General features: G+C 37.1%; 2 protein-coding genes and 1 pseudogene across 2 annotated transcripts in view; 1 reads left to right on the top strand and 2 right to left on the bottom strand.

The window, feature by feature from the left end:
- Nucleotides 1-2988: 2988 nt before the first annotated feature.
- LOC124168521 (probable glucosamine 6-phosphate N-acetyltransferase) lies at nt 2989-14142 on the bottom strand. The gene is made up of 6 exons (XM_046546848.1): nt 13831-14142; nt 13537-13702; nt 13380-13442; nt 7339-7481; nt 6641-6702; nt 2989-4135 (listed from the first exon to the last, which is right to left on the bottom strand). Exons 1-6 carry the CDS (start codon nt 13846-13848, stop codon nt 3973-3975), a joined length of 615 nt encoding a protein of 204 aa, XP_046402804.1. The 5' UTR covers nt 13849-14142; the 3' UTR covers nt 2989-3972.
- A 70-nt stretch (nt 14143-14212) lies between these two features.
- LOC124168520 (probable ATP-dependent RNA helicase spindle-E) overlaps nt 14213-22839 on the top strand; it is a 49289-nt gene continuing 40662 nt past the window's right edge. Inside the window, exons 1-5 of the mRNA XM_046546847.1 lie at nt 14213-14747; nt 15119-15316; nt 17048-17269; nt 21048-21251; nt 22360-22521. Coding sequence (XP_046402803.1) covers nt 14568-14747; nt 15119-15316; nt 17048-17269; nt 21048-21251; nt 22360-22521 — 966 coding nt within the window. The 5' untranslated portion in view covers nt 14213-14567. The remainder of the gene's footprint in view (nt 14748-15118; nt 15317-17047; nt 17270-21047; nt 21252-22359; nt 22522-22839) is intronic.
- Nucleotides 20454-20565, bottom strand: LOC124168550 (annotated as a pseudogene).

A 22839-nucleotide genomic window follows, 5' to 3' on the forward strand; every position in this document is an offset into this window, starting at 1 on the left:
CAGTTTTGGATCCTATTTCTCACTATCTCCCTCTACTGTATTTTGTTTCTTTGGGTGAATTTCTCCTGTAATTTTTGTATCCAGTAAAATCATTCTGTTTGAATCATTTAATTTTTGTGCACAGAGTCAAGTTACGCCCGCTACTATTAATTATTCAGTGTCAAAGTTTGTTAAAAATTTAAAGAGCAGATGTAACGTATTTCAAAATAGCTTTTTCCATCAATTTATCTTGTCTATAAATGAGCAACCAGTGAGTTTAAGTCCCCTTCAATGCATTCTTGCCTCGCTTCTTTCTTCCATTCTGTGTGTTTCTCAGCTGGTGGTTCTGTGGCGTGATTTGGTTCAGTCTACATCAAATTTGGACTATCAAGGGGTAAGAGTCTATAATAAAGTAGTGAGCAGTGATGAAAAATCTTGAGTGCCACAAAAAATTGTTATTTTATAAATTTTTTCAGTGTTATGGCTTTCCCTTATTTTTGGCCAAGGACATAAATCTCCCATTTTGTTTTGAAACGGCAGCAGCATACATGCTTAATTAAGACTCTTCCCAGTAGTGCTACTGGATGATTAACACATTCAGCACGGAGCTTGTCAATTGACGTGGTCCCATCCAAGCCAAGTTACGGAGCACATCAATTGACGTGCTCTGCTGGTCAGGCCGGAAGTCCTTTCTCCGCCTCCGTACGTAACTAATTTCCACACCCGAGTTTTTCCATCATGTGCATGGCCTTCAGTAAGTTTCCCTCTTTCGAACCGTGCACACCGTTTGTAAATAGCAGTACATATTTGAACGGAAGGTATGACATGGAAAACTTCCTCTTTTTTTCTTTCTTATTTGTTGGCCGATTCTGACGACTTTCATGAAAATCGGGACCGCATTGAGTGTGTTAATAGAGATAAATCGATTGTTATAGAGTTCACTTTTTGACAATTCTTTGCTATAAGATACAAATAGCTGTAGTAATCTTTCAGACTATCTTATTCAATCAACCTGTTTAAATGTTTACACGTCATTACCAAGAGCTGTCTCTTGTTATTGACAGCTCAAGAGTCAGCTCTTGATAATGATGTGTAAATGTTGAAACCGGTTGAGTGAATAAAATAGTGTGAAAGATTACTACAGCTATTTGTAACTTATACATAGAGATAAGTGGTGGGTCAAGAAAGAGGCTATAGCCCCTCCTTGTCCGTTTGTCAATGCAGGGCTTAAAGATTCAATGCTTTCCGGCTTAACTTTGTGGAAGTTAAAGATCACAAATGACAAAACAACTTCGTTTTTTCTTCCGCGGATTTATTTTTTTGGTACAATGTGTTTCAACCTCGAGAGGTCATTCTCAAGCACAAAAATTTTTTGGCATGTCTTGTAAATTTATGCCCAGAAGGGACTTAACACGTTGCGTACCGGGGTATTTTCATGCAGGGGAAATATGTACTTGGGTAGAGGTGTTGAGATTGAAAATATGTGTCATTGGGCGAACTGCCCAACGTTAAAAAGCTAATGTTAAAAATATAACTTAACCCAATCAAATACATATAACGATACGTTTTTTCATAAGAGGTAACGAGCAACAACTGATAACGTACTACCAAGTACCTATAGTATGCTTAAAAATTGTATAAGTTGACGCGACTAAATGACGCGAATTCTTGTCATCGGTATGAACATTGGAGGGGGAAAGTGAATTTTAGGACAGGGGGGAAACCGGGGAAAGATAATGGGTGACGGTTGTGGTGAGGGATGGAAAAAAAACCTGCGAGAGGACAGCGTTAATGATCATGTATGATGACTAATCAGTAAATTCATGTCGGAGAATAAACTTGATTTTTCAGCATTATTGGTAAAAATATTGTGATTTTTAAGTTAGAAAGGTAAGATGAAAATATTTGTTCAACAACATTTTACACTAAATGTGTCACAATGAGCCATGGAAAAGAATACTCAACTTAGTGCAACATGTGTAGGATATTAGGTGGAGTAACCAAACTCTTAGTTAAGGCTTATTATGGTGAACCAGCAATTATCTGGGCTAATGATGACGAGAGGTGCCATGCCGAAAAAATTTTTCCTGTGCCTACTAATGATGCCAGGTTTTTTTTCCTCTTCAAATTGCCTCTAACTGTACAGTTTTCTCCTTCCTTTCTTTTTCTCCCTGATGGCCTGTTGACGTGTGATTGAGTGAGGACCCATTTGAGATCACCTCACAAAGATGAGGAATGTTTAATTTTGTTTCCCAACTCCTTAATATCTGATGGTATGGTGTTAATTATCTTACACAGGGATTATACCTTCAACTGAAACTATTCATTGAATTTCCAATGGTGGATCAGTTCCATGACTAGCAAATAAAATGTAAAATAACCTTTTCATGATACTCACACTAGTAAAATGCTTTGAACTTGACATTAATTTCCTCAAGTTGTGTTGTCAGTCTATATGAAGGCTTAGTTACATGGTACATTAACTCGTATGAGTTACCTAATATCTGTTTGTGTGACTAATTTTTGTGGCCTGGAACAGAACATGTACGAATGCATGAACCAAATTAGAACAGGTTCTATTTTCTGTTCATGCATTTGCACAAGTTGGGTGGCTACATGGTGCATTTGTGTGTTCATTCACACATTCATAGAGTTAAGGCCTGGTTACACGATACATTAACACGTATGGGTTAATGTCTAAATGTATGAACGCGAGAATGAACGCCAAAATGCACCGTGTAACCACCCAACTTGTGCGAATGCATGAACGGAAAATAGAACCTGTTCTAATTTGGTTCATGCATTCGTACATGTTCCGTTCCGGTCCACCAAAATCATTCACGCAAACGTACATTAACTTGTACGTGTTAATGTACCGTGTAACCAGGCCTTTAGACATTATCTGGTACAGGCTAATGTTCCGTGAAAACAGACCTTCCCAGTCTGTTGATAGAAAATTGGAGGCATATTTCTGATTAAGAGATATTGTACAAAAGAAAACAATCCAAATCGGTCTTCTCAGGATGTATCTCACATTGATTATTATTTTACATTTACAGAAAACTTCCATGGATAAAATTTTAATGAAATCAATAGCTTTTTTTAAAAGTACATATTTCATTTTTCACTTCATTGCAAGCTTTATAACACATTTCCATGGAGCCCACTATTTTTCTTCATGGATTGTCTTTTTTCATTCTCTTTATGGTCACAGATTTTATTTCTTGTTAACATTTCAATCACTCCAACACCACAGTTTAATTTCTCTTTAAAAATATTTGTCTACCAACTAACTTGAGTCAGAGTAACAAACATGTTGAACTCCACTTTAAGAGTATGAATACTCTACCATATTCTCCTGGAGCTTGAAGCTCTTTGAAAAAATATTGTGACATGCTGACATTGATAGCCTATCACTAAGTTATAACATCATTTTAGTCCATTTCTTCTTAACACATCGTGTACAGATCGTGAGAATCTTCATTTTTCCAGAGCCATGTGCTCAGGATGGATAACAAGAATAATTTTTTTTGTTGGTGTCTCAATTTATTTTGCCAATTTAACTTCATTAACGATTTTTAATACTATAATTAGTAACATAATGCCACATAAACACTTTTAGAATGTTTGCATACATTTTTTGTTTAGATAAATCTTATTTTAGAATTCGCTACTTTCACGCATTTCCATCACACCAAAAAGGATTTCTTACATCATACCTGAGTAGGTAAGTACTAAAAGTTCCCTTAAAATTTATAAAAAAATACAAACAATGGCACTTTAAGGAGTGCATATTAAAGTGTTCAGGTTGAAATACCTGCCAGGGTACAAGAGATTAAAACACTGTCATACGCAACGTGTTAATATTCTCCTCAAAGTGCATTCAAAGGAATTGGCAATTTTCATCAGGTTGTGTCTTTTAATGCTCATAAGCCATTCATATCCTTTCACATCAATCCATTGAAAGCCTTCAATGCCTCGTTGAACTCACAATCACAAGGAGCACTTGAGAATCCTCATAGTCATGTAATTGGAATTCCCAGGTTCGAGAGTGAAGCCCAAGCTCTCATAATATGGTATCATTTTATCTTTGCAGTCCAAGGATATTTTGTAGCAGTTCATTTCTCTAGCCAACATAGTAATGGTTGTCACAATCCTGAAATAAGTGAAATACATTAAATTTCCCAACGTAAAATTCCACTATGGTACTAACTTGAAAATAAGGGCAATTAGATTTGCTTTTTCCTCTTAATATATAATGCAAAAAAGTTGTTAGCCAACGTTCCAGCATATTTAAAACCTTCATCAGGGCTTAGTTTTGCACATATTTATTGATACAGTAGATTCCGGTTAATTGGGACATATTGGGACTTGTGCACTTTGCCCTAATTAAGCGGCTGCCCTAATTAGGCAAACTATCCTGTATATGGGCATAAAAAAACGTTGAAATGATAGAAGACTAAAGAATGTTAATAATGCAACATAAGTTTATTTAACTATTAATTTGATTGATATATCGGCGAGTTTAGTTATTTTAGTATCATTTTTAAGAATTATAACAATTTAGTTAAAAATATTTTTCACGGCCTCGGGCGACGCTGAATGAATGTCTTTTACTAAGTCCTATTAAGGAAAAATCCTATCCTCTTGCGGATAGTATAACAAAAAGAGCTTTCAAAATAGGGCAAGAATAGGAACATTTGTGAAAAATAAGAGTAAATCAAATGAGGAAAATATTAAAAAATAGTATTCTGAAAACAAAAAATTTTAATTTCGTTGCGAGCATAGAGTCTATGTCGCCGACTCATGGCCCAATAAAGCAGCATGCTGTCCCGATTAAGCGGAGAATACTCCGGGATATTCCTCTATTGGGTTCTGTTCTTCAAGATCTGCCCCAAGTAACCGGTGGAGCCATTAAACGGAATCTACTGTTTTAGGTTACTAAATAGGTTAGGTTAAATATATATATTTAAGTTACCTAATATCAATAAATATGTGCAAAACTAAGCCCTGATGAAGGTTTTAAATAAACTGAAACGTTGGCTAACAACTTTTTTGCACTACAGGCATCCCCCGAGTTACGTATGTCTCGACTTACGTAAATCCGTACTTACGTAAGCGATAACCGTATTTCAAATGATTACGTTAATTTTCGAATGCGAGCGCGAAGAAGTAGATATTCGCTCGTACAACCTATGGTAGAAAAAATATCGAATATTTATAGAGTTTTTTACGTGCTAAAAATAACAAAGTGACCCATTTTTGTCATTCCTCGAAGGAAATTTCATTACTTTCTGTAGAAAAATCGCTTATAAATCCCAAGTCAGCAATCAACGTGAAAATTTGCAGTTCTAGCGATGGATGTGGTGGCGTATGTGGTTGCGCTCATTCCTGTACGATACAACTTGTTATACAGCAATATCTGAAGCGCCAACGCAAAGGTTCGAATTACGTAAATTTCGACTTACGCATAGTCTGCCGGAACGCATCTCTTACGTAACTCGGGGGATGCCTGTATATAGATATATATGACCTGTATTCGAAGAATTATTTTATGATGAAAATAAGGATGTAAATTAATGGTTCACCATTTCCAAAAATATTATTGGAGATAACCATTTAAAAACTTAAAGTGAAGAACTAAGACCTGAAAAATAGGGATACCCCTTTACAAATATTATTGGTCTCGATGAATAAAATTCCCATGAACGGAAATAGGCAATCAATTCCACATACTTTATTCGCAACTTTCCTCCTATTTTATACTTACCACTTTATAGTCTCCAGAAAAGGAAAATATTAGCTAAGCCTTTTACACTGGATTTTACGTTCCACATAAACCTCACTCATTGAACAATTTCTGATATTCTTGCCTAAGAAATTTGAATTTTTAAAGTGAAATCCTATTAATAAAATAATTTTAATATTAAGTTGCGTTCGGGTTTTGTACCAGAAGAAGCTGCAATTTTACCAAAATCTCAATGGCTCCATAAACCCTAAGAAATTCAACTAAAATTTTTATTTTTACGTCATGAAGAATACAAGTAGTAGGCATTTGCTTGGAGCAACTAGTAAATATAAAAAAAAGAAATGGGATGTAACTTCCAAATTAATCATTCTTCCCCAGTTTGATCACAACTAGGATTCTCAGATTCTCCTCACAAAATGTGAGAATTAATGCTTTATTAGAAAGTAAAGAAAACAATTACATATGACAAAGGGAATTCTGATGGAAATAATACGCCTTGTGCATCCTTAGGTTAAAATATGATAATCCTGAGAGATAAGGGAGAACCAATAGTCTAGAACCAAGCCTGTACCTAGGTAAAAATGTGGGAGGTGATTTACTAGGAAGGGGAAATGGATTTTGAAGGATTATTTAGAGGGTTATACTTAAGACCATATCACCTCAAAAATTTTAGTAGGGGGGTTAAAAGCTAATATTTTGAACTTTTTCATACCAAAAGAAAAATTCTGGCAGGTAAAAGCTGATTTTTTGTTCATAACAGTCAATAAGGCAACATATATTTTGTCTCCTTATGAAGTTACCTTAAGCTCAATAAAAAGGATGTTTCAAAGAAAACAATGTATAAACAGTCAAGCACTACATTAATTTCTCTTGATCAATTTTACTCAAAAAATTGAATGCATTCATACTTACAATTTACCCAGTTGCTTTCCCCTGTATGTATCATTTACAACAACATCCTCCAAGCGACCTCGCTGAAAAAAAACCACAAGATTAGAAAAGTAATTGATGTTTCTTAGACAGTGTAATGCTGGTAAGGAAACCTATCAAAGGCAATAAAGTACAATTAGATCTTAGATAAAACACAAAAATCTGGTGATGGAGTAAATTTTGATAATCTTCATCACTCATCTAACTCACCACAGGTGCATCTATATCATGTGTCATAGCAGCTCTGTACGCCATGTGACACCTGTATAGTATGCAGCTGAAGTGTATGTCATGCATGTTCATCAACAATAACCAGCATAACACCAAATATAGCATGTAAATACATGCATGGAGACCAATACCTCAGGGATGTGAAGTAATAACTTTTATCTATTATATTCAGTTTTACTTTTCATCGTACATGACTCAATGAAATTAATGTGTAGGCATTTTAACTCCTGAATCAGAATGGGAGTAATTTGTTCAAATTTGATGATATAAGCCAAAAATTACCTGGAAACTATTGAATATGTGGAAACAAAAATTGTAGACCAGCGTCTACAACAGCAAACAGTAGAAAAATTGGTAAGCCAATCACAAAACTTGGGGTTTGTTGACAGAGGATATCAAGCATGTGCTACCAAAGTGACAAAGATAATCCCAAGAAAAAGCACACATACCACTGCACATTGATGGATGAATTTTTGCTCTACTACCAGCGTTGCTGCTCCAATGACAGAGTCTTCTGGATTAGCTGTCTCAGTGTCTTCCACCACAGTTATAAAGTAAGTGTTTGGACATTGTTTCATCTCATGAAATCTCTCTGAAAATAGAAATCAGGGGATTGGTTCATTATATTAATGTATCCATGTAAAAGGCAGTTTAAGTAGGAGTGAGTGGTCTTCCTTGTCAGGCACATAGTCACAGGGGGTTGCTTCAGGGTCTTCAGCCCTCTCTAACCCTGGAATTATTTCCATTTCAGTGACTGCCAGCTATGTATGTACATCTTCAGGAGACGAAAAGCTCAGGAGCTCTCATCTCCCTGACTTTCTCTTTTATATTAAAAGTCATGGATTGAGATCATGGTCTCAGATCTGATATTTTCTCAAAATTGGATTACATAAACTACTATTGCTGATGCCCTGAAGTTTCATTTTTTCAAAAATGGTGTGGATTTGGGAAACAAATTCATATGGAGACCCAGTTATTAAAAACTAAGGCTTTTTAGGCATAACAAATTATTACTAAAAATTTCAGCACCATTCAAACAAAAGTGATGGCTGGCTTAATGAGAGTTATGATTTTACATTCCATGGAAGTATAGGCAACCCGCATTCACACAAGCAAATTTCTGACTTTATGCCTGTTCCTTGGGCTACAAATATCTAGATAGACCTTCAAAGTTAAGTTTTTTTCCTGAATGAATGGTAGATATTTAAGAATAATTCAGTCCTTATATTCAGTATTGTCCCTAATTCCATGCCTATAGAAAGGACCCATTCCTCCAACCTGCTTACGTACCATTGACCATTGGGTTACTGCACTCAGCTGAGAAATGGTATTGCATACCTGAGCATATTGAATTTCTGAATAATCTTTAATCATGAGACCAGTACAAGTAACATTTAACATTTAATATTTTCATGGTCTCCACTGTCATTTAGACGGTGGTTCTGCATGGCCAAAAAACAACCAATGAAATTCTCTGGAGCCAATCGCCTTGTTAAGAAGCATGCTGCGACAAAAGTCTTTCAACCATGAACAACAAAGTTAGATAGTAAAGGAATGACAGAGGTAGGCATCCTTAACAGAATCATCTTTCAAAATTGCTTTTAGCTGTCACATTATCCTTTTGTTCATAAGAATAATGACTTTACCCCTATACTCCTTCATTATCTCAACTTTAATCAACTCTTAAGCTAAAATATGCAAATGAAATTTAATTACCGTAAAAATGACATGGGTAGTTAAATAAAATCACTTTTTTTTGGTCTTCTGTATCATAGCCGGGCATAGTTTTAGCCCAGACCATGACGTCATATGGACCAAATATTATCCTCAGAGTAAAGACTTAGATAGAATTTTTTATACACGCATGTAAATTATTTAAACCAAGTGAAAATATATTCATTAAAATTCTTTTTTTTATGAACTCATAAAATTTCCAATTCATCACAGCTTCCTACCAAACAAAAGTGGAGCCTCTACAATCCATTGTCCGATTAACTGTTCCTTTAATTATTCCCCAATTTCTCTGTCACCAGTTCCTCTCCAAGAATGGAATGGGCATAAAAGGGACTCATCATAGCTCTACGACTGATAAAGGAGAGCAGAGGACGCAACTCCAACAAAATGAAAACAATTTTTGTATCCTGTCAAATGTCAACTCATAAATAATGGTTTTTGCATTCCTTTTTAGTCCCAAAAATGCTATCAATGCTTTATGGTGTTTATTAAACTATTCCCGACGGAGTACCCCTAGATCATCCCTGTAAGTGGGAGAATTCCATACCCTCCAGTCCCAGTTTTTATATTCAGAACTACCCTAAACATTTCTTTTATAAATCTCTAAACCAGGCGTAGCCAGGAATTTCATTGGGGAAGAGGGTCCAGAACAAGGGGGAAAATTTTTTAAAAACAGGCACCAAGTAGAGGGCTTTAAAGTAATTTCAATACTTTTCACTACCGGAAAAAAACTTTATTTTCCAAAGAAATATTTTGTAAATTCATGATGTTTCAAATATTTTGTTTTCTTTTATGAAGCAAAGTAAATATATTTTTATATTTCTAGGTGGATCCGGACCCCCCCTCACTATGCCACTGTGCTGAGCATTGATGAAAACTGTTACATATGTAGCATACCTTCAGCCTCCCTAAATGATAAATTTGATATCGAACTAGCTTAGGGATTTTGTATCGTCTAGCACGCATTGGCACATTAGAGGTTGGAACAGAAAGGGGCCGTGGGTGACCACTCACCAAAATTCATGGAAAAATAGGAAATATGGATTATATAAAGGTCCACCAGTTCAGGGCCAGATTTAGGATGTAGGTGGCCCGGGGCCCATTTTGGCGGGAGGCCCACTGCTTCAAGGTGTAGCAATTTGTACCGCAATAACAGGAAGGCATGCCACTGGTTGTGTTCAAAGCTACATTAACAATATCAACAGATAGTGTTTTTTATCAGCAGCGATAAAACAACCCTGCTTAACTTCCAATTACCTCATACATGATTTTTTTTCCTGCTTTTCCGATTTTGTGACATTTACCTTTATAATGGCGGAAGGCTCATGCTTGGTGCGTGGTCTTGGGCTGGTGGGTGGCCTAGGGCCCGGACCCCCCTTTCGATCCGGCCCTGCACCAGCGCGACCAGTGGCATAGCCAGGAGTTTCTTTCAGGCAGGGGTCCAAAACCAGGGTGATAATTTTTTTAAAAACAGAGTAATAAGTAGAGGGTTTCAAACTAATTTTAATGCTTCATCAAAACAATTTCATTTGTAAAATAAATCTTTTCTAAATGTATTATTTTTTCAATATATTGTTTCCTTTTATGAAGGAGAGAAATAGTGTTTTTATATTTCGAGGGAGGGGTCTGGCAGTGGTGCAGCGAGGGGGGGATTTTGGGGGATAAAACCCCCCCAGAGCTCAGAGAAATTTTAAGTTTAATCCATTTTACTTAATTGGATTGATATTACTAATAGAATAGTGTAAGGATTAATGAAATATCCCTCAGAAAGCCGTAAAAACTCACCATTTTGAACCATCTATCTTAAAATTCCGCAATTTATTCATCTCTCACCTACCACTTATCCTGGTGGGTATTCCATACCCAACACACCACGGTATTAGTCGCACCTAAACCGCCCCTAGAATTAATTCCTAGCTGCGCCCCTGGGGTCTGGACCTCCCGTCGCCACCCCACTGAGCTCGACTAACCAGAAGGTGTTAAACGACAAATATCTATCCATCTCAAAAGGGGCGCAGCCAGGAATTAAGGCTGGGGGGGGGGGGGGGGTGCAACTAATACCGGGGTGTGTGGGGGTATAGAATACCCACCAGGATAAGCGGTAGATGCGAGATTAATAAATCGCGGAATTTTAAGATAAACGGTTCAAAATGGTGAGTTTTACGGCTTTCTGAGGGATATTTTATTTCTCCTTACACTATTCTATTAGTAATATCAATCAAATTAAGTAAAATGTGTTAAATTTAAATATTTCTCTGAGCTCTGGGGGGGTTTTAACCCCCAAAACCCCCTCCTCGCTGCGCCACTGCATCTCAATACACATGTAACACTCCCACGAACCAGAACATCCGTAATTATGGATTCGAAGGGAAATAATATGCTCTTCCGAAATAAAAACATTTACTTATATACGTATGAGAAACGCGCTCCCAGTATCAATAAAACTTTCTCCTGTAATGGTGCATGATTGACGCGTTCCGCATCTTGAGAGGCGACCGCGTGAACAGGGCCATACTTGTGGGGATTAATCAACACTAAATCGACATGTCGTGACAGTGCGCATAACGGAGTTTCGTAGACGGGTGAAAAGACGTTTCTCCTGGCGCATAACATTGATCACAGAGTTGAAACTAGGAGGAACAGTGACGTACTAACCTCTATGCGCAGTGAAGGTTAGCAATTGAACGACATGAAAAAATGTTCTTCCAAAAACTTATATTGCAACGGGACTTAAAAAGCACGTTCGCTGTTTCTAATATATACTTTCCGTTTTTTACGATAATTTGGGCAGGGAAAAAAATCTTCTCCCTAGTAGAAAAGAAATCGACAAAAGCTACCTCATGGAAGTGAAACGCAATAGACGTAGAGACGGGATTTCTATTTTTTTCTTTGCAATAGTCCGTTCTCCCAAGGTTACGAAACTGCCCCTCAGGCGGAGGGCACGGCTGGCCAGCGCCCACAGCAACCCCCTCCCACTCCACGCGCGGGCTCTTTGAAATAACTTTTCGGACGGCCATCCAGTGCACACCATTTTATTCCGTCACTACGTAAAATTATTAAGTCTGTTTTAGACGGGGTATTTATGTATAAATCTCGATGCCTATAAGTACAGATAAGGGATTAAAATTGAATCGCGCTAGGGGCCAAATTAATCGAAAAAATTGCCCGATACATAAATTTACGGCGAAAGTACCGCTTCTTCTATTTTGTTCAGATATGCTGGATTCCCATTTATGACTGCCACAGAAAGTCTGCACTTCTGTCCCCGTTGACAGCAACTTCAAGATAGCTGAAAATTTTGAGCAGAATTTCATGTTTTGGTGGCCCATTTACACAATATAATAAGAGCAAACGTGGAACCATGCATGGATAAGTTTTGCGCCAAATTTAACGTTTTCTTGAAGACACTCCGCAGACACGGTTTAAAAAGTTCATAACACGACTTCAACGTGGCACAAACTATCTACGTAAGATATTTCGTCATTTATGATCTCGGGCTCATAAATTTAAGGATATCTAACGCCTGAGAATGAAGAGATAACACCTGAAACATGCAACTGCTTTTTCACATGAGTGCCAAAGCGAGCGAGTTCTCAGAGGAATTAACTGGACTGGATGCGTTGTTTCGAAAATCGCAATCTAATCAGAGAAACTGGGAACTGCTGAGAAAAGCAAAATCAGCCACGCCCTGAGTACCACGGACGCGACAAAAGCAGTAGCACTTAATACAACCGAGGAGGTCACTTTCCGAGATATCGAAACGAATGGATCAAACGTGTCAATATTTATTCGACAATTATGACTGAACAATGACAAAAAAAATGAAAATGGAATGTTTTTTCAGGCTGTGCGCAAACCAAATACTGTCTATAAATGATTTAAGCCTATATCTCGGTAAAACTATTATCCCCGCGAACGAATTTTTCTCGAGATTCCAACCAGCTATGAAAAGGATACAAGCCAACGTTTCTACTCATTACCCACTAATCATCAGCACTACCTACATGAATAACAAATACTGCGCAGTGAAAACTCACCATGAAACGCAAACACTTCCCTCGCGAGTGCCATTCCATATTAGCAGATGATAAGTATGTATCAATGGTAAAAAGAGATTGAATTATTAGCCCAAGGATAAAGACGAAGGAAGGAATTTTTTTGAGCTACTATAATCCTAACACTGATAGATAATGAAATGAAAATTTGTGATTTCCCCGCGTTTGCCCACTGAATTACGCTCATATCCTTCCCTTAATATAAGGTCTCATAAAGGACATAGGTACGGACATTCGAGAGGGTAATGTTTTTTTACATCCAGCCCGAGCAGCCAATATTTTCAAGACAAATTGCCTACCACAATACATATGCGTATAAATTTCTATAATGAGACAGTGAAACAACTCCGAAAGTATATTTTGTGAAGTCACGACCAAGGGCCCCAAAGGCGGTTCAACACTATATGATCCCCACAAAAAAGATGAATATACGAGCCAAAACACAGCATTACTGTCCAAATTCAGTTACTTCTGATACCGTTACCAACACCTTTAACTACAAAGAGGAAATGTCTCAAGGTCTAAACCAGTCTTTCCGGGTTGTCCAAGGTTGTCTTCACTCGACCTTGAAGGACCGGGTTAAGATATTTCCCCCACCTATAATTAAGAGCGGAGATGACATTCTTCATCTCCATAGCTTCATGACAGAAGCCTAATATTTATACATACATTATTAAGGAGAAAAAGCAATTTTTACATACTTAAGAATTGTTCTCGAGATACATCTCCAACTTCTGTGAGCTGGCTCAAGAGTTTAATGAAACCTGCGTAAGAAACATTAGAAACAAATTAATTTCAAACAGACTGAGATTTTTTCAAATAAGCATTCCTTAATAATGATTGAAGCAAAACATTAACCTCTATCGTAGTCCCTGGTACTTAGAGGCCTGATACGTAGCCCTGCGCCTGGCTCGGCAGCAGAGATAGGAGGGTTGAATTTCACACCACTTTTCGCGAAATCCAACCGTTCCAAAATCGCAGGGTCGTATAAATACTCATCTTCTACCTCCCGAACAACACCATTCTGGAAAAACAAATGTTGTTGCATCATCGAGGTATCTCTATCAAGATATCAGAATTGCATCTCAAGTACGTTCACAACACAAAAAAATGATGCCAATTGAAGAGGAAATCGTGAAATGATGTTCATACCTCATATACAGGAGCCATTCTATGAGATTTCCAACTAAAACTTTACAGGACCGGTCCCCTTCACCAACGCACAGCTGTCAACGTTGATGTGAGACAACGTACACATTTCACTGATTTCACTTTCAGCCAAAATACGTCTGCTACGTAACCTTCAACCCAAAGACCACGCCTTCTATGATCTTCGATAAAATTTTACAGTCAGACACATAACCAATGGAACTTAAAAGAATTAATTTATGCAAATTCAATGACTTTTCCACAATATGTAGAATAAAGAAAGAGGTTTACAAGTCAAGTCGGTTTGTTTACAGTTTGTAGTGCCAAAATAACTTCATTTGTTTTCAAATGCGCGACTGCTATTTCACGCTGTTCTCATATCCATGTTCACGTGTATACAATAGTGAATGCTATAGAAATCACCTAATTTGTGCAATTTTATCGTTGCTGAGTGTTTTGTTGCGTTTTTTGTCATAATTTTTTCAGCCAAGATCAATGGGATTTAAAGTATTGAAGTGTTGTATAGGCAACTTGGCAATATCGCCATGCGAAGAGTGAAATGTCTTTGACGTGCACCGCCTAAACTTTGGCCTACACTCTGTTCTGCTCTGTTCGTTTCCTCGCAATGTGGAATTGAAAACAGGCGCTGGACCGTTCACGTCGTTTGGGTCGATGACATTTACTTAAACAATTAAATCAAGACCTTTTGTATTTCGTCTCCTTGTAGTGAAGAAACCATAATGGATCTACTGGACTTTTTCGACTTATCCAAAAAACTTGAGCGAGTGACAATCCCTGCTGGAGTTTCGCATGCTAGAAAAGAACGGCCTCCATCTCCAGCAGAGGAATTTTCAGAGGAAGAAGATGAAAAGGAATATGTTAAAGAGTATCTTCGACGAGAGGAAGAGGAGCTAACCAAGGTGGATTCCCTGAATTTATGTATTCTTATTGGTCCTTTTTCCTATAATTTATTTCAAACAAAGCCATTAAAGGGTTTGGTGCGGAAAAATATATTTTAGACATTATTCGAGGAAATAACTTCGGACTCGCCGTCGGCATTACTAAATGTAGTCACCTGTAACATGGTGTGTTTACTGGTTTTTAATTCCTCTGTAGCACCTAGGAATAAATTAAATACAACATGAGGAATATGAGTAAAGAAGCGTTCAGCCTCATTTTTGGAATATATTTACATATTTGGTAGTAAATTTGGTAATAATTTATATATTTGGTAGGTATGTGGGTGTTATAATTTGGTGTTGCTAACATAACTTTCTTATCCATGTTAAAGGAGCCAGATTTGACCCAGATGCTTGGAAGACCCCCCCATGGACCGCGGCAGTCTGGCCTCATGGATGTAGATAGTTTGACTGTTGGCTCTTGCTGTCCTAACCCTAATGATATTGTGTCGGATAATGTCTTCTCAAAGTATTCATTTGATGATGTCACACCGGAAATTGATCTTCCCATCGCCAAATACAGAGAAAAGGTAAGTACTTAATGCTATTTTATTCATTTTTGGGTGTATTACACTGGACGGCAAAAACATATTTTTCCTCGAGCCTCGATACCATTCCCGCAGATTATAATTTAGAATGACCTCCTGAGTCCGAATGTGACATCCGTTTTTCCCCATCATCCACCATTTTTGGGGGATCCCCCCCTCCAATTTTTTATCACTTTTCGATAATTTGGAGGGACAAAAAGGATTATTTTTGCAATCACATTTTTTCTACGGATTTATAGGGGTGATATGTTCTAAAATACGAACATTAATGCTAATGAGGGGATTTGGGGAGATTAGTCTAGGTAAATTTGAAAAACAACGGTTAAAATTATCAATTATTCTTTTTTTTTGCAATTTTGTTCACTTATTTTCTTCATATTTCAGCTTCTATTCCATCTTAGCCTCACCTAAAAATCCCAGAATGATGGAAATATATGTCAATAACATATAGCAGCAATTATAAAAATATTTAGGAACACTGCATAGCAACAATAACTAAAATATGTAGCAACAGTTCAGAAGATATGCTACCACGCTGGCACTCTCAATACATCAGGTTTAAGGCTCTCAACCAGTTGTGGCTTCTTGTAAGTCTTTTCTCTCTTGCGTCGCCATCCTTGATTGACCCCGAAGGCCTAAAATCTAGTACCTTGAGCCTCAGTACAATTGCCATCTAGGAACTAAGAAACATGGATGGCATAGTGGTCTGTGCAGTGGCCATGAAAGCCAAAGGTCGGTGGTTCGATACCAGGTCCAGGAGAATTTTTCTCATGGCAGTTCATGTATGTGTGGGTTGTGGTACTTGGGATACATACAAGGGTGGTTGACAGCCATAACTATCAGTGTATTTAAGGACTTGCATATAAGAATCACACATGCATACATGTGTGATGCGCGATTGCGTGATCAAGAGCTAGTTGCCTTCACAAAAGCTCCATGTTTCTAGTCTCCAAGTGTTGCAGATATTTAGCTATGTGATTATGCTGCATGCGAATAAAATTAATAGAAATGCAGCATTCGTTTGCTCCGGCATATTTTTGCCCATGTATAATCTCTACTACATAAAAATCATGTATTTTCGTATCATAGAAAAATTGAAAATAAATTAAGCAGTGTTTCTATCAATTTTATTTTTTCTCACAGGGTAAACTGTAGGACTTGATAATGTTCAAACATTTTCGTTATTTTACAACAAAATGTGTGTTCTAAAAATATGCAAAGGCCATTTTATTAATCTACATTAATGTTTGCAACTTATTGTGGAAGATGAATGTTTTAGACGTAGTAGTTTCCCCTAGGTTGAGTTACAAAGTCCATGGAGTCGACAAAATTGCTAATTTTATGGTGCGCGGAGTCATTTATTGTACTCGCATGTCTACATTTTTTAATTATTCATAAAACAAAAAATAAATCAAAATTGAAAATAAAATTTCCTTTAAAATGACCTATTATTCATTATTACGGCATGCACTAAAGTTCAGAAATAAATTTGCAAAGTACAGCGGCACATCATTTTGACACCGACAGTAGTAGTGGGAGTATCGGTAGCAATTTCGAAGGGTTTACCATAAGCGTTCCATACGAAACAACCATCCTCCCCTGTTCACAAGCATTTTGACAGTTGGGCAGCCCAAGGCTCAGGATTGCCCCGCATGATCTTTTGCAAGAGCTACACTTTCCTATTTTTGATTGTTTTTTTTTTGACTGTTTCAGATAATTTCAATGGTGGATACTAATCCTGTTACCATAATTCAAGGATTCACTGGCTGTGGAAAAACTACTCAGGTTCCTCAATACATCCTTGATTCTCATGTTAAAAAAAATATGTACTGCAACATCATTGTCACGCAGCCCAGGCGAATTGCTGCCATAAGCATTGCAGAGAGGGTGGCTCGTAAGCGTCAATGGGGGATTGGATCCATTGTTGGTTACCAGGTATGATTAATTATTTTACTTTCCTTTCTGTTATCATTCTTTAGTGATTCTGTATTCATCAATTGGTTAAATCTTTTGCGGTACATGATATCCAGTGGTAAACTTTTGGGTGTACCCACGTCACAGTTGAATTACTGTCCAACCAAGGTCTGCCACTGCAAAGTACACTACCCAAGGCCACAATATTGATGCGACTAGCTCGCAAGTCCTAGCGAGGGAAAAACATTTTAAAACAATGCGATGGTGGTTGGCGTAACATGGTGAAACTCCTTCATGATGCACAAAGGTTAAGAAAACACTTAGCTGTTTCACAAAATAAATACAGTAGAATCCTGATTTAAGGATTTTCAGGGGGGACAAAATTTAAAACACTAAATGCGGAAAAACACTAAATGAGGACCTGCCATTTTTTCAGGTTTTAGGGTCTGTAATGATTGGAATGGCTTTTTATGAATAAAAAATATTATTTTAAGTAACTAAAAGGTGCTGAATGCAGCAAAAAATTCTTTAATGAAATGTTCTCTGCCCTATGAAGGTTGGATAATACTTTTCAGGAACCAGCTAAAAAAATGGGTAGTAAAAATAAGTAATGAGAGGATGACAATTGTTTTAATGAAATATTTTAAGAAAATTCTAATAAACATCAACTTAAAAGCATTCCCACACAGATTATTATTATGGACATCAGTGATTCCATTTTTATGCATATTTCAGTGGTCTCGATGAAATTTAGAATTTTTTCTGTATAAGTGACATGTTGGTGACTATAGCATTTCTAATATAATAAGAAAAGGTGTAAGTAGGTACTCGAAAAATCATGAGGAATAAGTGAAATAAAGGGACAGCAGAAGATTGCTAATCCCCAATTCTCAACTACCGAATATCTAGTAAAAGGGAGGTTTTCTGGAATTTTGCCAACCTAACGTTTTCTGTTGCCTCGGCGAAACAAGGGATTTATGAGCCTTTAAAAAGCCTCCTTTGCGCACATTTTGGATTTCGAGGCCATCCAAAAAAGAAGAATCTTATTTCAGTATGCGTACAAGTCGATGGTGATTCAACTCGATGATAACGCCGGATTCGTTGTCATATATCCGCGGCCTTATGCAGGTCGAATGGAGCCGGGAGAGTTGCTTACGCGGCGCGCTGATCACCTTGACTCCGACTCGCCTTGTTTCTCGGCAGCTTTTAATAAAATTTGGTTGGACCTTGAATAACGATTAGCTAAACTCTGTTAAGTGAAAATGTTTAATCTTCAACAGAACTGGATTTCATCAGAAAAATTGGCAGTGCCTCTGGAGTTTGGCAATTTCGTCAGGGTTATGATGTCGAAGTCAACCACCAAGGGATACTTGCCGGATTTTCGTATTTTTCTGCGCTCATCTATTCTACCGTGAGTATGCGGTGATTTTTTTCCAGCATGAGCTATTTATTTAGAGTCGTGGACCGTGATAGCTCGTCAAAACTCCGATTGTCATTCTCTTTTGACATTAATTAGCACCAGGTAAATATTTTTGAATCGACAGCGATATTTACCAGCCGCATGTCGATAAATTGGCTCGGGGATATCTAAATTACGATGTAAAATAATGTTGTTCCTTAGGGAAAGAATGCTCTCACTCACGGTCATGACAGGGGAAACACTTCCTCTGTTCTTTCGCTGTTCCTCCGTGGAAACTGACCTTGGAATGGATTATAGAAAGAATTTTCTAGTGAACTGCGCAATTGATATTGGGCCTCCTCTTTTGAACAGAGAAAGTAGCCGACTGAAAAAATATTGGGCTAATAATAGACTGCCCGTAGGGAGCAGAGTTGAAAGGGGTGTAAGCCATCCATTGAAAACATAGCGAGAAAACCATTATTGTAGCGGCCCTCGGAGGATAACTCGTATCATCAGTCGTCACGTATCATCGAAGTCAAGTTCAAGAAGTGAAGGATGAGGTAGTTCGAGGTTATTAAGGGATGACTTTGCTCCAATAGATCGGATCTGATACAAAAAGTGCCTGGTGTTTGGATCAGAAGGGGAGTGAAACATTACGAGAAGACTAATCACCCAGCTTGCGAGTTGAAGGTCGCGGCGCTGGGCTCGCGGAAGAAAGCAGTTGAAGAAGCGTTCGCAGGTAGATTCTATCGACTCTTGGTAAACTTTCATGAGACTGTTCTTGTTGATGAGCATAAATTCGAAGATTTGGATGAACCGTCATAAAAAAACGTTAAATCGGGCAAAAAAATCTTGAGCGGGACAAATTTTTCCGACCATAAATGCGGAAAAACGCAAAATGCGGAAACACTAAATACGGATAATTTTTACATTGTCCTAATAGGGAATGAATCGGGACCCAAAAAAATAAACGCTAAATGCGGAAAAACGTTAAATGCGAAGACCTTAAATCCGGATCCAACTGTAATATAATATAATAAATTATTTTGTGAAACAGCTAAGTGTTTTCTTAACCTTTGTGCATCATTTTAAAACAAGATTAAGAAGGGAGGCCGTCAAAACAAGAAGACATGAACACACTTTTAACAGAGACCAAGAACAGACCATTAGCTCATCCTTGCTTCCAGTCATTTTGAAAGAAAAGAATTTTTGAGAAAGCCCATCTCTAACCCCCAGCATTTGCCCCACCCCCATCACATTGACGATATTTAAAAAGATCGATGTGTAAGAAATGTACCATTACCCTGAGAAGGTTTCCAGCAGCAGAGATGAAACTGTTCGCCAGTAATCCAACTGTGGTGTGGGTAGACCCAAAAGATAATGCCGCTGAATTCTGCATTGCTCTTTCCAATAAGGCTGAGGAGGCTTAATTCCTCAGCAAAAAGTGAAGCATGAAAAGTGATTGTTATGGTCGGTTCTTCATCTTTATGTGGAAATGCATTATTAATTAATATCAAGCTGTAATTTAGAATGTAAAACTATATGTTCTGAGTTTTCTCAACTACTTATTTTTGTTGGGTAGTTATTAAGACATTTTTTCCTAATAAATTATTTTCTATCTTGTAACGTTACTCACCTTCCACTTCTTATTTCGTGTTGCCCTGGGGTACAGAAATACACTTAATTAAGAAATAACATGCACCAAAATCATTTTTTACAAATTATATTCAAAATGTCGTAAAGAAGACTAATTGGGCCATATTTACAATCTGATATTATACAAATATATTGCGTAATTTCCCCTTTCTGTTCCAATGGGCACAATCAAAATTTGTCTATACATACAATTGAACTTCCGCCACGGAAATCTTTGGTAAAAGCCGAAAGATTTATATGAACGGACTTGAGTTCTGCCGTATCTCTTCCTCCACGATCTTTCTCTCTCGTAGGCGCCTTCTTTTTCTTTGCATCCTTTTCTTCTTTCTGCCGATCTTTTTAGAACACGTCTCTCTTCTAGTTCTCTCAATACACCACTTTGTTAGCTTTTCTCCCGATCTTTTTAGAACACATCTATCACTTAGTTCTCTGCATACACGACTCCCTTAGTTTTTCTTTCCACGTCCCTCACTACCATTTTTGCCTCCTCACTATGATCGTTAATTTTAATTTATTTATTTAAACAAACAACATTGCGGTTTGTTTACAATCTGAAATAATGTAAATTTTTTCAGATGTAATGTAAAAGTCTTTGCACAGTACACAAAAAATGAAGTTTAGACATTATTTGTGGGGTACGAGTTACTCATTATGTCGGGAAATCCTGCATAGTGCTAATTACCTTAGCTGACGATCTCCTCCTCGTGATAACATACCATCAACTCTTATGTTTGGATTTAACAGGTTGGTTTTGATAAGGTGACATCGGAGGACACTCGATTGACATACGTCACCACTGGATTGTTCCTGCAGTCCTTAGTGTTCAGGCGTGACATGAATCAATACACCCACGTCATTTTGGATGAGGTTCACGAAAGAGACCAGGACATGGATTTCGTACTACTTGTGGTGCGAAAACTTCTTCGTACTGTTTCCAGAACTGTTAAGGTAATTGCTAATTGCTACAGTGTGGAAATAGATTTATAGTCTCAGTTCCCTGGTGTGAATGGACTGAGCCACAGTATAAAAATCACTGAAAATAAAATTGTCCTTCTGGAGCACTGTGGGACGAATAAGTGTATTGATATAAGCATTACTGCTATTGCTGTAATTTTTATGTTACCATTCTCATTTTTTGGAGTGAACACTTTTCTCCAATAGAGGGAGAATAAAACATCACTTTGTAATTTTCCATGTGATATGATTAATTTTCTGCACAATATTGAAGGTGCCTGCTTTTCCAAAATGAAAGTTAAATTTGTTAACATTTGTTAAATGTTGTTTGTTGTCTTTTATGAACCACATTGCTCTTTTTGCATATTTTTTTTTGATTAAGCACAATTCTACATCTGCAAACTTAGCTATTTATCGTCTCAGTTAAGCCAGACATTGTGTGTACTCTGAATCAGATGTATCTTAACCCATAACCGATGACGTGCGGTCTGATAGACCCCTGCGTTTCTAAAATTATATTTTCAAAATTAAGATTTCTTAATATCTATAATTCTCGTTAGCTTCATATTTTTGCATAACAAGGACATCCCACTCTTAAAATTTAACGTTCCTTTTATTAATTTCTGTAAATTTGCAATTGAACTCGATTAGCGGTCTGTGAGACCGCACATCACTTACTAAGAATGCATCAAGAAAAGGAATAAGTGGGATAAATTTCATGGCTACTTACTACTTAGCCTTCCAACTTCAACATTTAAGGCCTTTTTTTGGATCTGGCGAAATATTGATACATAAATATAATAATTATATCTCAAGTGTTTTTGGCATCAGTTTTTTGATCCTGTTTCTAATCACAATTTTTTGTGACAAATTGGTTCGTATTGGGAGTGTGAAAATTTTAATATAAGTTTTAAAATAGTTAAGCATTCAAAGAAAAATTAAACAAAACAATAAAAATGGCGTAGCAATATTTTATGAATCTTTGTTTTATTGCGGTCTCCCAGACCGTACGTCACTGGTAGTGTAACAAGAATTGCACGTCACTGGTTAATGGTTAATCTCAAAAGAATTGTTATTGTTATAACCTTTTTTCTTTTTCTAGGTTATTCTGATGTCAGCCACTTTTGATGTAGATCGATTCTCTCAGTATTACTGTACGTTGGTGGCATCGAGGTTGGAACCCGCTCCAGTTATCACAGTTGAACAGGAGAGGAAGTTCTCAGTGACAGAGATGTATCTCGACGATTTAACTGAACTTGGTGATGTGAGTTTCCCATGATAGCTGTAGTTCATTTGTATGCTTATTTATATTTTGCAATATGTAAACATCATTATTATGAACGTATTATAATTAGGGATGGACGGATCCAAGATTTTTTTAGGATCCGGATCCGATACTTGATTTCAAGTGTCGGATGTTTAGATATTTTTGGATCCGAATTAATTTTTAATTGCCTGTTATAAAACAAAGTAATTATTCAAGTTTCTTCTGGGTACATCCGATCAAAGGAATGCTACATATTTAGATTTTTATACACATTTTAATATTTCAACCGATTAAAAATCATTTTTATAAGCTTTC

The sequence above is a fragment of the Ischnura elegans genome, chromosome 11 (genome assembly GCF_921293095.1).
Source record: "Ischnura elegans chromosome 11, ioIscEleg1.1, whole genome shotgun sequence".
Taxonomy (NCBI): Eukaryota; Metazoa; Arthropoda; class Insecta; order Odonata; family Coenagrionidae; genus Ischnura; species Ischnura elegans.

Bases quoted from the DNA above. Each gene is read 5' to 3' on its own strand.
- LOC124168521 (XM_046546848.1), bottom strand. The intron at 13,443-13,536 runs GTTAATGTTTTG...TTTCTTACGCAG, and splicing joins TACCAGGGACTACGATAGAG to GTTTCATTAAACTCTTGAGC. The intron at 7,482-13,379 runs GTATGTAAAAAT...TTCTATTTTCAG, and splicing joins ATCTCGAGAACAATTCTTAA to AGAGATTTCATGAGATGAAA.